Source organism: Dama dama, chromosome 12, assembly GCF_033118175.1.
Source record: "Dama dama isolate Ldn47 chromosome 12, ASM3311817v1, whole genome shotgun sequence".
NCBI lineage: Eukaryota > Metazoa > Chordata > Mammalia > Artiodactyla > Cervidae > Dama > Dama dama.
Genome location: NC_083692.1, coordinates 54,004,444 through 54,021,601, shown reverse-complemented (window position 1 = coordinate 54,021,601; position 17,158 = coordinate 54,004,444). Strand labels below are relative to the sequence as shown.

The 17,158-nt window shown below is 35.4% G+C and overlaps 1 protein-coding gene across 2 annotated transcripts in view; it reads left to right on the top strand.

Annotated features, from left to right (window-relative positions):
* Positions 1-17,158, top strand: part of VPS13C (vacuolar protein sorting 13 homolog C) — a 184,698-nt gene that overhangs the window by 81,679 nt on the left and 85,861 nt on the right. For both annotated transcript variants that reach the window (XR_009695120.1, XM_061157288.1), the window contains exons 27-37: positions 571-650; positions 2,183-2,242; positions 3,529-3,691; positions 4,427-4,543; positions 5,536-5,639; positions 5,827-5,994; positions 6,488-6,792; positions 9,064-9,211; positions 9,987-10,095; positions 14,047-14,183; positions 16,430-16,586. Coding sequence is in view for 1 of the 2 variants with exons in the window: in XM_061157288.1 (XP_061013271.1) it covers positions 571-650; positions 2,183-2,242; positions 3,529-3,691; positions 4,427-4,543; positions 5,536-5,639; positions 5,827-5,994; positions 6,488-6,792; positions 9,064-9,211; positions 9,987-10,095; positions 14,047-14,183; positions 16,430-16,586 (1,548 nt within the window). In the remaining variant the exon portion in view is untranslated. The remainder of the gene's footprint in view (positions 1-570; positions 651-2,182; positions 2,243-3,528; positions 3,692-4,426; positions 4,544-5,535; positions 5,640-5,826; positions 5,995-6,487; positions 6,793-9,063; positions 9,212-9,986; positions 10,096-14,046; positions 14,184-16,429; positions 16,587-17,158) is intronic.

Genomic DNA, 17,158 nt, shown 5'->3' with positions numbered 1-17,158 from the left:
GAGAGTCCATATAAATTCCCATTATATAGGGCATATTACTCCCATTTTACAAACAAAGGAAGGTTAAATAGAGATTAAGTGGTTTACTCAAGATTATGCATTTTATGAATGGCAAAACTTAGAATTTTTGTCTGGTCTTATAATATTGAAACCCTTGTTCTTTCAATTCAGTAGTGTTTGTATATCAGAAATAGCGTTAGGTTATAAAAATTAAAATGATGGGACATAAAATTAATTCTCTCAGTAGCTTTTATGGTTTATTCGTTCCAGGGTACATCTTGTGTACTCATTGGATGTTTGAGGAATGAAGGAATGAATCCACAGTAATTTCCTAGGCTATTATTTCCCTTAGAGAAGATTATTCCAGTGGAAAATTCTGAGCTATCTCATAAACAGGAGTTATAAGACTGCAAATAATAAAAGATGGATAAAACAGTGGATAAATCACGTCTCCTTCCCTGGCTTCTGGAGGCAGTGACTGGTATATCTCCATGAGGGAATAGAGGACATCTGATAGTACCTGTTACCAGTTTATTTGAAATACTTTTCTTTTTTTTTTCTTTAATCCAGGATCTAAAAAGAAGCCACTTCACTTGATTAGCTCTTCTGACAAACCTGGGTTAGATCTTTTAAAAGTGGAGTACATTAAGGTAAGGGTCATACAATGTTTATATATTTATTTTAATATTCTAAACTATCCTCTGGGAGGGAAAAGATGAGAGTAGATTATTAAAGGCTGTTGTTGTGTGTCATAGCTTTGAATCACAGGGATATCCACTGTTTCTCTTCCCTTTTGCACACCTTCTTTCTCTTTCACTCAAGTACAGGACTAGGATTTTACAAAGCCAGACTTCTTGTCTACAAAGATGGAAGCCTGGGATGAAATAAGTTCTGCCATCTTCTGGGGCACAGTCATCTACCTGCATTCATTGCTTGTGTAGGTGGCATTTGGCTGGGTATCCTACCTCAGAAGGGATGCAGTCAAATTGGATTTGATTGAGTAGAGAACTACCAGGGTTTGGAAGGGACTCAAAAGTATGTTATATGAAGAATGTTGCAGGAACTGATGGCATTTAGTTTCATTCAAGATGAGTTGATTTGTTTGATCATTCAATAACTATTTATTGAATGTCTTTTGTATCAGATTTTGTTATGTATTTGGGATACAGAGATGAAAAACATTCTCTATTCTTAAGGAATATGTAGACCAGTAGCGAGATAGGTAAACAACCATTAAAATATAATGTGTTTGATTCTTTAATAAGGAAGAGCACAAAGCGCTGTGGGAGTGGGGAGGCAGAGATACTGATCTAGCCAGAAGGCTTCTGACAGGAGGTAAAACTTTGAATTTATATATTCCCGAGGGACAGAACTTGAACCAGTTGGTAATTATGATGGGAGATGGGTTTTTGATTCGGTGTGAAGACCTCATTAAATCAAAGTTCTCTAAAGTTTCGATTTCTAAGAAAATGAGATTTCTTTTCCTGGAGATATCCTAAAATAGACTTTAGAACTTTAGGACTTTTGTTGAAGACTTTCTAATGGGATTTAAACATTAGGTAATAGATGGGCTGGGCTTCCCTTGTGGCTCAGTTGGTAAAGAATCCTCCTGCAATGCAGAAGACCTGGGTTTAATCCCTGGGTTGGGAAGATCCCCTGGAGAAGGGATAGGCTAGCCACTCCAGTATTCTTGGGCTTCCCTTGTGGCTCAGCTGGTAAAGAATCCACCTGCAATGAGGGAGACCTGGGTTCCATCCCTGGGTTGGGAAGATCCCTTGGAGAAAGGAAAGGCTACCCACTCCAGTATTCTGGCCTGGAGAATTCCATGGACTAGTCCCTGGGGTTGCAAAGAGTCGGACATGACTGAGCGACTTTCACTTTGTTTCACTTTCTAATAGATTGGCTAGACTACCTTGAAACCTTCTAGCCTTCATAGTTTATCATTCTGATCCCTAGCCGTTTCCCAAAAGTGAGTGATACCATGCTTTCCTCTGTTTGAAGGAGGAGGACAAATTTGTACTTTTAAAATAAGTAGATTTGGATGTAACTTTAAAATAATGATAATTAAATTATAATGTATTAAAAATACAGTTGCAACTGAATATAAAAAATTGATGATTATAAGTAAGTGATTTGTTTACTTTGGTCTTAAATTCCTTCCTTAGACCTTTTTTTTTTTTAGGCTGATAAGAATGGACCCAGTTTTCAAACTACCTTTGAAAAAACTGAACAAACATTTAAGGTAAGAAATTCTATTAAAAGAATACATCCTATTGAAATAACCTACTCTGGAAGTCTTAAGTATCCTTTGAGGAACCGTTAAAAGTTATAAATTAACCTCATAAATGTCTTTCATATTCTGTTTATGATTCAGGATAATAATGCTCTTATTTTAACTCACTGTATCACATCCAGATTATTTCTAAAGGAGGGAATGCTGTAGCTGAGGGAACTTTAACTGACAAAGAACCAACAGGATTCTGAACAAACCAGATGCTATCATTTAATGCAGGGCTCAGAAAGAATGTGAAATACAAGGGGAGAGGTTGAGTACTCTGGAGCGACACTAAGGTACTCAAATAGAGGAAGAAGAGGCAAAATGTAGTTTTAGGAAACATTAAAAAGAAAATGAGAGAAATGACTTCAGATTATATCTTGGAGACATGGGAGAATCTATTAAATATTGATTCTTCCTTTTAATAATTGTTATGTCCACTTAGTGTTTTGAAGCAATGAAAACAAATTCTTTTGAGTAAAAAGTGAGTTTTAAAAAAAAAATTTTACTTTGGGATTTCCCTGATGGTCCAGTGGTTAAGACTCCCTGCTCCCAATGCAGGGTGTTGGGTTTGATCCCTGGTCAGGGAGCTAGATATCCTGCATGCCGCAACTAAGACCTGGTAGAGCCAAATAAATTAAAAAACAATCAATTTGCTTTTAGAAAATCATATATTCTTTGAGGCAGTTTGTGTTCTATTTTAGCTTTCTGGAGTTCTTGTTTTAAAAAATATATTTTTTCCTATGAATTATGTATTTTTTTAATGATAAGATCATAATTGTGGTAGACGATCAGTGACTGAGTCACTCTTAATTGCATTTTTTATATTTAAATCTCATGCATATCACATTTGAAATAATTTCTTGACATAGGGGTAACACATGGTGATTCTGGAGTTTCATGTGCTAACATTTTATATAATAATAATAAACAGTCATTGAAGATTCAAAAAGCCATGTATATATGGAATATTAGAATGACCATTACTGGCAGATTATATGCTCTATGATAATTAGGCTTGGGGAGTGGAGTAATTAGGTTACCTTGATCCCCAGAATGTATTAAGTGTAATTTATTCTGCATATAGTCCCTGTTTAAGGACTGTGGGTTGTAAGTCTTCCTTTCTTCTTTCTTCCTTCCAAGCAGTATAAGGCAGTGATGCAAATCTAGTTAGGAGCCTTTTGCGTTCATCATATAGAGACTGTTGGTACAGCTGGCCTGGGAAAGTAATTTTCTTTCTAAAATATTTCTAGGTGGCTTTTTCATCTTTAAATCTGTTGCTGCATACACAAGCTCTTCTCTCTTCTATTAACTACCTGACAACCATTATTCCATCAGATGGCCAAAACATGAGTAATACCAAGGACATACAGGTTTCTCCTGAAAAGCAGCAAAAAAATTCAGCTCTGCAGAAGGGTATGAAAAACACGGTTTGTTTCTTGCTAGAAAGGGTTGTAGAATTGTAGAGCCAAATGGGGAATCTTAGAGACCATCTAGTTAGTCATTTATATGCCATTTCCCCTCCTTTTGTTCTTTTCTTCAAACTAAGTCATACGTGGGTGCCTGATATGTTAAATAAATGTGATTAACACTGTTTTTTTTTTAAATGTCTGTTTCTGTACTTATTTTGTTGTTGATGGGCGATGCCTTTATGAAGTTACTAAGGGAAGAAGACCTGTGTTGATTTTGAGCTCTTCTTCCTCTCTTAGTGGCTCTTGAATGGGCTCCATAGAGGATTAATCATATCTAATATTTGCAGATACGGAAATCAGGACCCAGAGACATGAGGGCCAGGGTACAAGGTTATCATTGAATTGGAACAGAGCCCAGCTTTTGAATCAGAAAGAACTCAGTTCAAATCCTGACTCTGCTACTTAAACTATGGGATCATAGGCACATTATTTAGCTTCCTTGAGTTTCAGTGTCTTTATATTTATTTAAATGTTTTCTTGCTTTTTCATTATAAAAGTAACACCTCACTATTGCAAATGCAAACTACAGAATATATAAAGTGAAAAAGTGTTTGAAATCTTTAAGAACTTGAGAATTCTGTGATTATTTTAAGCAGAACACTTAATATAGGGAAGAGACCTGCACAGAATATGCAATCCTAGATTCCCACTGTGATAGAGTTGCTTTGTCTGTTTGCAGTGATTGTATCCTCTAAAGACAGTGACATTATTCACTTCAGGCTGTTTGCCAAGTTGAACGCTTTCTGTGTTGTTGTTTGTGATGAGAAGAACAATATTGCTGAAATCAAGATTCAAGGTAAAAGTTCTCATGATCTTAAAAATTGTTGAAAAGATAAGCTTTCTTTTGCAGTGCTAAAGCATATACACAAATGGAAGCCTCTGAGCTTTGAAAACTGGCTTGTTTTATGACGTAATTGGACTGCATACTTTCTTTTTAACTCTTAAAGAGCTGAACCACATATACTGGTGATTTGGACCTTTTTGAGAGTTGTCTCTGGAGAAGAAAATGGCAACTTTCTCCAGTATTCTTGCCTGGAGAATCCCATGGACAGAGGAGCCCGGTGCACTGCAGTCCATGGGGTCACAACGAGTCAGACACAACTGAGCACGCACATGTGAGAGTTGTCTCAGAGGTGAAAGGAATACTAATATCAATGTAGGGATGCTCTTGATGAGTTGAGCTAAGCGTCAACCCAGAATTCAGTTTAAGGTCTGTGAATATGCTTTATCTTGGTGCAAATACAAAGCAGCCTTATGAAGAACAAATCCTAAAGGCCCATTATGTTCTTTTAGGCAAAAGCTGCTAAATGAGTCTAGCTTTTTTCTCTGACTGTCTTTACAAGCTCTTTGGGATCTGGTAAAGGTAAAAAATATGTGTAATACAATTCTTGAAGATCTTAAAACCCAGAAAACTAGGCTTTTTCTTTGTTCTTTCTGAACTGGCAGTGCATCTACTAATCTGAAGTTGATTCATGAAACTTTTATAGTCTCCATGTAAATGACTGGATATAAGGTATAAAGAATTTACTAAAATCCTAAGATGATCTATTCGCACTAGATGTAGTTTCTTCACAAGGTTGAAAGTTCAAATAATTATTTTTTAATGAATTTATATGCTTCATTGTTTATAAAACCAAAAATATCTAATATTGCCCTTATCAATTGGGAGTTCAGACATTGCTAAATTTATAAAAATAGCACCTATAAAATAAAGGTATGCAATAGAAGAAAAATCTTAAGATCTTATTATGGTGTCTATAGAAATTAAAATAATACGCTTCTTTTCAGGACTCGATTCTTCCCTTTCTCTTCAGTCAAGAAAGCAGTCACTATTTGCCAGATTGGAAAATATTATTGTCACAGATGTTGATCCTAAGACAGTTCATAAAAAAGTAGGTGACAGTAAATCATTAATGTTTTTTGGTGAATGAGAGATTTTATTTTAAAATATATATATATTTTTAAAATGCTAATGAAATGTATTTTGATAGAAAAATGTTTCTATAATGATTATAAACCCTTTTCAATAGGGATTTTATTTTGTCATTGTCATTATTCATCCACATTTCTGCTTTTCAGGCTGTGTCAATAATGGGAAATGAAGTCTTTCATTTTAACCTGGATTTGTATCCAGATGCTACTGAGGGGGATTCCTATACTGACATGTCCAAGGTGGATGGTGTGGTATCACTGAATGTTGGCTGTATTCAGATTGTCTATCTCCATAAATTCCTCATGTCACTTCTGGTAAAATCACCGTTTATGTATAGATTTTTTTACTCAGAAGTACTTAAACAAGTCTGATAATTATGATTGCAATCTTAAAACTTTGAATTTTAGGATGTGCATTGATTTGATTATTGATGTTATTTATGGATTAATGTAGAGGTCAAAACCTCTCTTTAATAGTTGAAATCATTTAATGATTTTTGTCCAGCATTGTCTACAACTGAAATTGTTTTTGCTGGAACATAGTGAATCTAAATTCTCTAGTGTAAAAACTGTTCTAATTTTTTTTCTCGGTTTCTCAGCCATATAACTCTATTTATAATTAGCCGTTTTCAGGTAGCTCATGCATATGGATGGGTAGTCAGTAATTCTTTCCTAATGTTAGGAAAATAGAACTCAACTGAAAGTTACTTATTGGGAAAACATTAGCACATAAATAAAAAGAAGATGGTGTTAGAAATGATGTGCTTGTCCTCCTGTTTGAATTTCTCCTTTGACTTTGTGTCTCCAGAACTTCCTGAACAATTTCCAGACAGCGAAAGAGGCTCTGAGCGCGGCTACTGCTCAGGCTGCAGAAAAGGCCGCCACAAGTGTGAAAGATTTTGCCCAGAGGAGCTTTCGTGTTTCCATTAATATTGATTTGAAAGCACCAGTTATAGTCATCCCACAGTCTTCCATTTCCACCAATGCAGTAGTGGTTGATCTTGGGTTAATCAGAGTTCAGAATCAGTTCAGTCTGGTATCTGGTGAAAACTACGCAGACCCTCCAGTGATTGATAGAATGGATGTGCAACTAACAGAACTGAAACTTTCTAGGTAATGCTCTTTCAATAATTATGTATTCAAGTGTTATTTAATAATGTCTGTGAAGTTTTATGACTGTTGAAATTCACACTCAACATACTTGTGTTGCACAGAGCAGTATCTTAAATCAGTTATTTTAAAATATTTGTTTATCTTTTGGCTGTGTTGTGTCTTAGTTGTGTCACGCGGGTTCTTTGTTGCGTCACACGGGATTTTCTTTGAAGTGCGTAGGCTCTCTGATTGTGGTGCACAGGCTTAGTTGCTCCAAGGCATGTGAAATCCTCGATCCCTGACCAGGGATTGAACCCATGTCCCATTGCATGGGTTCATGCAATGAATCTGCATTCTTAACCACTGGACCACAGGGGAAGTCTTTTAAATCAACTTTTTATTTTGAAAAATCTCAAGCCTGCAGACAGATTGCAAAAGTAGTACTGTGAGTTCACATACAATCCTTTGCCTGGATTCACCAATTGTTTACCTTTGCTTTAATTCTGTGTATATACTTATTATTATTTAAAATATTTTAAAGTTAAAAATTTTATTTTTATTGAGATACAATTGGCAGATAATATTGTATTAGTTTCAGATATGCAGCATAGCAATTTGATATTTGTATGTATTGCAAAATGATCACCACAGTAAGTCTAGTTGACATTTGTCAACACACGTATACCAGAAATTTTTTGTTGTTATGAGAACTTTCAAGATCTGCTCTCTTAGCAACTTTCAAATATATAATATAGTAATATTAACTATAGTCACCATCCTATACATTACATCTCAAGGTTTGTTTCATAACTGGAAGTTAAAACATTTTTTGCTAAACTATTTGAGAATAGATATCTTACCCTTTGCCCCGCTTTAGCATGTGTCTCCTAAGAGCAAGGACTTTAATCTTCTTACATAATCACACAGTTAGCAAATTCTGGAAGTTTAACATTGGTATAATATATTATCCAATATGGGTACAATAGGGCTTCCCCACTGTCTCAGCGGTAAGGAGTGCACCTGCAGTGCAGGCAGGAGTTGCAGGTTGGGTCAGGAAGATGCCCTGGAGGGAGGGCATGACAGCCCACTCCAGTATTCTTGCCTGGGAAATCCCATGGGCAGAGCACAGAGCACATGCATTCAATATTCAGATTTTACCAGTTGGGCCAAAAATTTGCCCTTCAGTCCATGGTAACATGTGGCATCAAACTGTATTTTGTACTAGTGAGGGGGATTTCTGTACTGGTAGATATTTATTCTGTAATAGTTCTTTAGCTTTTCTTTGTTTTTCGTGATGATGACAGTTTTGAAGAGTATAGTCTAGTTGTTTCATGGAATGAGTCTCAATTTTGTCTGAGTGATTTCTCATGATTTAATTGAGCTTATACATTTTTGGCAGGAATGCTGTATAAGTTATGATGTATCTCTTGGGCTCACACCAGAGGACATTTGAAAGTGTGTCTATTCATTTTTTTTTGTTTGTGTGTGTCCATTCATTTTAAAATCACTTTCTACCCCATCCAAGGATATTTAATTATTTTGAGTAAAAAAGCAATGATTATAAGGCAAGAAAAGAATCCTGGTGAAGAACTTTATAAACTTAGAAACAGCTTGCTTTTCATCTTGCCATTTTTTTCTCTAGTCTCTGTACCAGAGTATGTATGAGTCCTTGAACAACTATACTGATAATTCCCCCATATTGTCAGTGATACCAGTTTCTTTTTAAAAATTACTGTCATCTATCTTCTGTTTAAAGAAAATGTTTTCTTAAAGGCTAATTGTATATCATATACAGTTGACCCTTGAACAACATGGGTTTGAACTTCATGATCCTGCTTATAAGCAGATTTTTTTTTTCCCAGTGGTAAATAATGGTAAATAACAGTCCATGGTTGTTTGGAGCCACAGTTGTGGAGGAAATGCATATACAGAGGAGCCAAAATATGGAGGGCAAAGTATAAGTTACATGATTGCATGGAGGGTTGTCACCACTAGCCCCCCCGCCGCTGCCCTGTGTTGTTCAAAAGTGAAAATGAAAGTGAAGTCGCTCAGTCATGTCCGACTCTTTAGACCCCATGGACCGTGTTGTCCAAAGGTCAGCTGTATTTTAATCTGTTCGTGCTGGTGCATTGTAGATTAAATTAACTATAAATCAAGTTTAGAAAACACTAAAACAGCATTGTGTTTCAAATCTGCATTTAGAGCAACAACTTTGGACTTTATGTTTTTTTAAATGATATGTTGCATTTGCCCCTATGTTTATGCATATATATCAATTATATTTCCCATTAGGACAGTGATCCAGCCAGGAATCTCCCATCCTGATATTCAGCTGTTGCACCCAATTAACTTGGAGTTTTTTGTAAATCGGAATCTAGCTGCATCTTGGTACCACAAGGTGCCTGTTGTGGAAATTAAAGGACATCTTGAGTCAATGAATGTGAGTATATGAGTGGAAAAAACCTTGTTATTGAAAGTTGAGACTCTGAAGATTTTCTCATTATAAATCCAAATGAAATGTGAACTTTTTTTTTTTTTACTGATTATTGTAAGAAAAATTTCAGTGTGATATTGTCCAACAGTATCTTCATTGTTTTTAGTAGAATTTAATCTTTAGTTAAGTGTTCTTTAGCTTTTAAATTTGTTATATGTACACATTAGCAGAGATCTACTTGTAAATTATTAGTATAAGTATATTATAATTCTATTTCTTCTATATATTATATACACAACCTTTTATTTTAGTGATATCTAAGTACCCATAAAATTTTTCATTCAATTTCATAGCATTGAATGAACCCTATTTTTATATTGAAGATGGCCTTTCTATTACATTGAAATTGTTATTGTTTAAAAAATAGCACTTATGTGTGCATAGTAGTACTTATGTTCCAAAATTAACTTCTTAAAAAAAGGTGATCTGATTTCTTTAATCATTATTAACTTTCACTGAGAATCATATTGATTAAGTAGATGAAACTAATTCTGACTCATAAATCATACTGTTTTTCTCAGACACTGTCTTATCTTTGAAAATGAGATTTTTAACATGAAATAAGTAGTGAAATACTTGAGTGTATAGTGAGTATATAATTTTTTAGTCAGCATTAAGATTATTTGGTTCTTAGTGTTTTGTTACTAAGGATTTATTTTCTGTATTAGAATTGTTTCATTAAAAATGAAATTATCTTTTCTTGGAACATTGTATTTCACAGGTTAATCTAAGTCAAGAAGATCTTAATCTTTTATTTGGAATACTAGCGGAAAATCTTGGTGAGGCTCCTGAAGATTTGAATAAAGTAAAATCAAGAATACAGGAGACAGGTAAGAGGCTGACGATAGGTGGCATAATATATGTTATTTACAATTTAGTAGGGGAGATGGACAATAAAAATGAAGTAAATGAATACATATTTACAACTGTGATTTGTATTACCAGGAAAATAAATAAGATACTATTGAATAAAACAACAATTTGCTTTTAGGTTAAACAAACTGTCAGTTATTTCTAAGTTGCATGAGTTAGGAGGAGGCCAGAAAGAAGGGTTTCAGATCAGTGGTGAATTGCTGGAATAAGTTTTGAATTTGCACACATAGGAAGGAAAAAAATTTAAGTTGACAGTATGCTGTGCAGCATACTCGATCTGACTTTTATTTAAATAAGATTTAGTAGTAATATACCTGGGGCTTCCCTGGAGGCTCAGTGGTAAAGAATCCACGTGACAATGCAGGAGATGTAGGTTCGATCCCTGGATTGGGGAGATTCCCTGGAGAAGGAAATAGCAACCCAATCCAGTATTCTTGCTTGGAAAATCCCATGGACAGAGGAACGTTGTAGGCTGTAGTCCATGGGGTCTCAAAGAGTTGGACATAACTGAGCATGCACACACTAGTAATATAGGTGTAAAAACAGGTGGTTGATAAATTATCACTAGACAAAGATACTGAAAATATTGTACTGCAATATAAATGCAAGAGAATTTAAATTATTAGATATAGTGGTCCTTTCACTTGAGGCAAAGTAATGACCAGACTTATTTTCTAAGCTGTTTTATATATATGTGTATACACGTAGCCTAAAAGAGGGCATGGTAACCCACTCCAGTATTCATGCCTGGAGAATCCCATGACGGAGGAGCCTGGCAGGCAGTTCATGGGGGTGCAAAGAGTAGGACACAACTGACATGACTTAGCAGCATATACACATATATAGTGTATCTTGGTGTTCATATCTGTATATATTCTATGTATAGACCTAACTCATTCTTTTTAATGGAGGCTTGGTATTAAATTCTGTTGAAGTATCATAATTTATGAAGTGTCCCTATTAATGGACATGTCAGATTTATTTCAGTCTTTGACATTTACTATGTTGCATTAATTATTCTAGTGCACACACTTTTACAAGTACATGTTTATCTGTTGGTAAAATACCAGGACCACTGGATAAGAGAGTATTTAGTTTTTGTTAAAATAATAATTTAATTAGTACATGTAATAAAATTTAACTTCACTTATTGTTTTGACGGTTGAACCTCGTAGAGCTTATATGCAAAATGAGTATGAGTGTTTCGTACTCCCGTCAGGTTGTTTTTCTGTGCCTTTTCTAACACAGCATATTATCAGATTTTAAAATTTTTGCCAATTCACTGAGTGAAAAATGGTATACCACTGTATTTTTTTTTTTCGATTTTAAAGTTTTTGGGTTTTTTTTTTTTTTTTTTTGCCTAAAACTAATACAATATTTTAAAATTTTAATTGGAGGATAGTTACTTTACAATATTGTGATGCTTATTGCCATACATCAACATGAATTGGCCGTAGGCATACATGTGTCCCCTCCCTTCTGCACTCCGTCCCACCTTCCCTCCCACCGTGTCCCTCCAGGTTGTCACAGAGCACCAGCTTTGGGTTTGGGTTAAATAATTTAAGTCAGTTGTATCTCAAAAACAACAGTAATAATAACAACAAACACGGACACACAACGAAAAAACTAGGGGGGCGTCTTTTTTTTTAACAAGTGTGTTAATACATACAGTAAAGGGTACAATTCAGTCAACTTATTTATATATGGCTACACCGGTGTAATCACCATGATTAAGATATAAAACATTTCCAGTACTGCACCCTAGAGCCCTCCACTCTTTTCTGGTCAGTACCAAACTCCCACCCTGCCCTAAGATCTACCCAGAATTTACTGCCATTCTAGTTTGTAATACCATAGATAGAGCAGTTTTCTCTTTTTGAATTTCATATAAATGGAATCATACAAACATTACTTATTCTTTTTTGGCTTCTTTCGTTCAACATTTTGTTTGTGGGATTCATCTGTTGGAATATCTAGCACTAGTTTGTTCCTTTTATTCCTGTTTCCAGTTTTTGACTATCATGAGTAAAGCTGCTATGAAAGTTATTGCTCAATCTTTTGGTACAGTTACATTAGTTTTTTTGTTTTGAATATACAACTAAGAGTAGAATTACTGGGTTATATGTTTGCTTACATTTAGCTTCAGTAACTTATGCCAGGTTATACTGACCAGTTTTCCAAGTGGTTGAATCAATTTACTTTGCTATGTATGAGAGTTCCAGTTTTTTTCACATTCTCACCAGGAAGGCCATTGTCAGTCTTGTAAAGTTTAGCTGTTCTGTTAGTTATATAGTGGTATCTCTGTGGTTTTTATTTATTCCTTGGTAACTAATGAAATTGAGGATCTTTTCATATGCTTATTGGTTATTTGGATATTCTCTTTTTCGACACGATCATTCAAGTCTTCTCAGCCTTTTGACTAAAATCAAGTGTAGTATGGGGGCTTCCTAGGTGGCTCAGTGGTAAAGAATCCACCTGCTAATACAGGAGACGAAAGAGATGCAGGTTGAATCCCTGGGTCGGGAAGATCCCCTGGAGAAGGAAATGGCAAACCCACTCCAGAATTGTTGCCTGGAAAATTCTATGGACAGGGGAACCTGGCAGGCTACAGTCCATAGGGTTGCAAAGAGTCAAATACGACTGAGCGACTAAGCACACATTCAAGTCTATTGACCATTTTTATTAAGGTGTGGTCTTTTCTTCTAATTGGTGTATGGGAATTATTTATTCATTCTGGATAGCAGCCCTTTGCTGGTTATGTTTGCTATATGTATACATATTAGTATATGTGTAGAAATTTCTATCTGTGGTTTACCTTTTCACTCTTAATGGGCCTTCTGTTTAATAGAATGAACTTTAATACATATTTTTTAAATGATCAGGGCTTTTTGTTTTCTATTTAAGAAATCTTTGCCTATTCTAGGAATTATTTTCTAAAAGCAAAATATTTGCTAGAATTATGTCCTCTGGATCTCATTATGTGTGAAACAGTGCTAAAATAAGGTGATAGTTAAGAAACCTTGGCCTGTGTATTGCTTTCTCAAAGGTAATAATTAACAGCAGTGGTTTTCCACATGGAAAACACTAAGCAAGGTACTGAGTCTGTTGGGACCTCAGTTTGCTCATCTGGGAAGTGAGAACAATAATGTTTTTACTTCAAAGTATTGTTATGAGAGTTAACTGCGCTAGTCCATGTACATCTGTTAGCACAGCAACCTACACAGAGGTAAGTACTTAGCAAGTGATAGCTGTTGTTAGTGTTGTGTGTTACAATTTGGAAAGCAAATTTTGTTGTGTTTCAGGGTATGAATTTCAGGACAACAAGCCCATAGTCATTTGGTTTTACTTTTGGTTCTTGGTATGGCGTAAGAAGCTTCACCTTTCCCCCTCTTTTTTTCTTATCAAAGCTTCATTCTTGTTATTCACCTCATGATTTAACCATATCAAACTCCATTCTGTTTGCAAAACCTGTCCCGATGTGTTCTTTCTCTGTGATTTTCTGCTACCTCTTATTTTATTCTTAGAATGTCTCCTCTGTTTGAGGAGATCCTCCAGTTCCGCTTGAATGATAACTCTCCACTTAAGTGACTTTCTTGACCTCCCCATGGCAGTGTCTTGCCTAGTTATGTGGTTTCTATTCATTTACATAGAGTCTATCAACATTTGTCTGTTTAATGTGTCTATTTAATAAGCAGTTGAAGCCTGCTTATTTTGTTTGTACTATATATGTGTGTGTTTGTATGTATCTTCTACTAAACTGAGCTCCCTAAGGGCTGGGGCTGTGTAATTCTGATTTGTAGATTTTGAATGCTTGCACCAAGTCTGGAGTACTTGTCTAAGTCCTCACTGAGTATTCATGTAGGAAATGTGTGAATAGAGGTAAATGAATTTCTTTTAAACATCTTTAGGTGAAAGTAAAGAGCCACTTGAAATCTCTACATTAAAACAAGGTGTGCATGTTTCTCAAGATACTTCAACAGCTGGAGTGGAAGAAATAAGATCTGTAGACATCATTAATATGCTGTTGAATTTTGAAGTTAAAGAGGTGTGTAATTTTCATCTGTTTTTATAAAATGAGGTGAATAAATAATGGATATTTAGAATTACTCTACTAAAAAAATTTTACATAGGCTATTTGTAATTTGTATATAGATGTAATGTTTATAAATTTGAGAGTTTGTTAAAGATGAGTTATATTTGGAGGATATAATATTTCATAGAGAACATGGTAGTATGCCCTCTAACACACTCTTCAAATGATTTTAGGACTGATGGAATGTGGCTTGCTTTGGATTTTGTATAGGAAAGACAGGAAGAGGACTGAGAAAATTCTTTGCAAATTTTAGAAACCATTAATACATGTAATAAAACATGTATAAATTTAAAATATGTTATCTTATTTTTAATCTGCTGTCCATCTGCAGATTCTCAAGGAAAGAGTAAATGAATTTTCCTCTTCTGTATTCACACATGTAACAGATACTCATTGCATGTGCTGAGTGCTAAGGAAACAAAGGTAAAAGGCATAGAATCAAACAAGAAAACCATTAACATTTTTGTAATACTTCCATTAAATTACATTCCCACTAATTACATTTTTTAAATTCCCACTAAAAATGTACCTAGGGAGCTTGTGACAGTGATGGTAGTGTTACAGGATGGGGGACCCTTTCCAGGGTTCCAGAGTGGGCTCTTGTCTAACACTCAGTAATATATTGTCTGAGGAGACACATATCCTGACAACACAAGAGACTTTATTGGGAAGGGATGCCTGGACCAAGAGCAGTAGGATAAGGGAACCTAGGAGAACTGTTCGTCACATGGTTCCCAGTCTTGGGTTTATGGTAATGGGGTTAGTTTCCGGGTTATCTCTGGCCAGTCATCTTGCTCACCAAAGATGTTTGGTGACTCAGGGTCCTTCCTGATGGTGCACATGTGACTCGGCTGATGTCGATAGCAGTGTGAGGGCTTCTGGGAAGTTGGCTGGATGTTTTGTCTCCCCCCTCCGCCTTTTGGCCCTGCCTGAATTCTTGCGGGTTCGTTCACTGGCATCTCCTCCCTCCTTTTATCCCGAATTCTCTCCATTCGTTTCCGGGGGAAGCTCTGTTTTCCTTATTAGACCTTCTGTTGTGAGACAGTCCAGGCACGCGGTTACTGTCATGCCCAGCCAAGGCAGGTGGTTTCCATCCTTGGTGCCCCCATAGTGGGAAGAGGGCATCTAAGCAGTCTGAGAAGATCAGGGAAGATATCCTGGAGGAAGTGAGATTTGGGTTGCGTTTTTAAAGAGTAATAAAATGGAGTCTGAGAAACAGGATTCAGGAAGGGGACTGGGACAGGGTAGAGAGAGGAACCAGATGTAAACATGTTTATATGTGGGAAAGTGTCACACATAGAGGGACTTGGAAGAAAAACATTTCCTCTAAAAATCCCTTCATCGTTAAATACTTGTGTAGAGGTTATATTCTGTCTCTGAGTTAAGCATAATAAAATTTTAAACAAATGAATGCTACTTTTAAAATCTGAAATATATGCTTTGAAACAAACTTCCTTAATGTTAAACCTCTGCTGTTTTTCTGGTGATATTAAGAGTTATTGAAGATTTTTAAGCTTTGATAGTTGAAACATTGATAGATGAATCATTCTATTTGCAAATGGGCTTCATTAACATATGTACATAGAAAAATCCATAAATCCTTTCTAATATCATTTGTGATACATGTAATTACAGTTGTCTTTGAGAGGACAGTGATTAGGGTGGGAGGAAGCAGTTTGCCGATAATAGGCATCATCTGGAGAGATTTTGGGCTGTTGCCATCCAGAGAGAGGAGCCTACTGGCAGCCAGTGGGCAGAGGCTGGTGAGGCTACTGAACAGTCTCTAGTGCTTGGGACTGCTCCTCCCTGGAAAGGATGATCAGCCCCACATGTCATTGGTGCCAAGGCTGAGAAACCTTGCCTTAGGAGTAGTTTAAAAATTGACTGTATATCTCAGACTTTGAGATTTAGTCTGACACCATCCATCAGACTAGGACTACTGGGAATTAGGCAGAACCACTTTTTTTTTTTTCATAGGTGTCTTGAAATCCACTAGAATATATTGGCTGTGCTTTAAAAATCTGAACAGGTAAGTGTGCCTTCCAAAGTAAATAATCCTAGGCAATTTCCAGACACAAATAGAAGTGCACATTGTGTGAATTTTTTATTATGTCACTCTGGATGGTTATTAAATTGTTAATTTATCTTCATTGTATATTAGTGAAATAGTTTGTGGTAATACTGATATCTTTTTCTAGGTTGTGATTACTTTGATGGAAAAAGCAGAAAAGAAAGGAAGACCTTTACATGAACTAAATGTCCTGCAGCTTGGACTGGAAGCTAGAATTAAAGCCTATGACCTGACTGCTGAAGCTTATCTAAAAAAGATTAGTATGCGATGCTTTGAGTTTACTGGTAAGTATGAAGTATAGTCTCTGTAAATTGTACATGTAATAGGCAGAGGTCCCTACCTTTTTATAAACTTTAAGCATATCTATTAGTGTCACTGTAATTATTTAATTAGTTTAAATTTATTACATTTAATAGAAAGTAATTTGATATTTAAAAATTAAAAATTCATTATCTGTGTAGTAATTGATTATAAAGTAAATCTATATCTAAATATTTAGCACGAAGTAGAGTATATCTAAAAGAGAATGAGGCCTATGTCTCCAGTGTCTATACAAAACACTTCAGAACTTGTAAAAGGCAACATTATAACTGTTCTCGGTGAACTGACATATTAGGAAATCACAACCCAAGTACAATACTCAGGTATAGAGCCCAGGGACCCTTTTTGAAAGGTGAGTTAGTTTACTAGAAAGTAAATTTTTTGTTTGATTTTTAAATGTATTTTTAAATTACAGCAGTATATTTTGTGTTTAATAATATTAATATATACTTGTAAAAAATAACAAGCAATACAGAAATATATAGAGGAAAAAATTTAGCATTCTTTTGTAGTCTCTTCAGCCTTTCAAATTCAC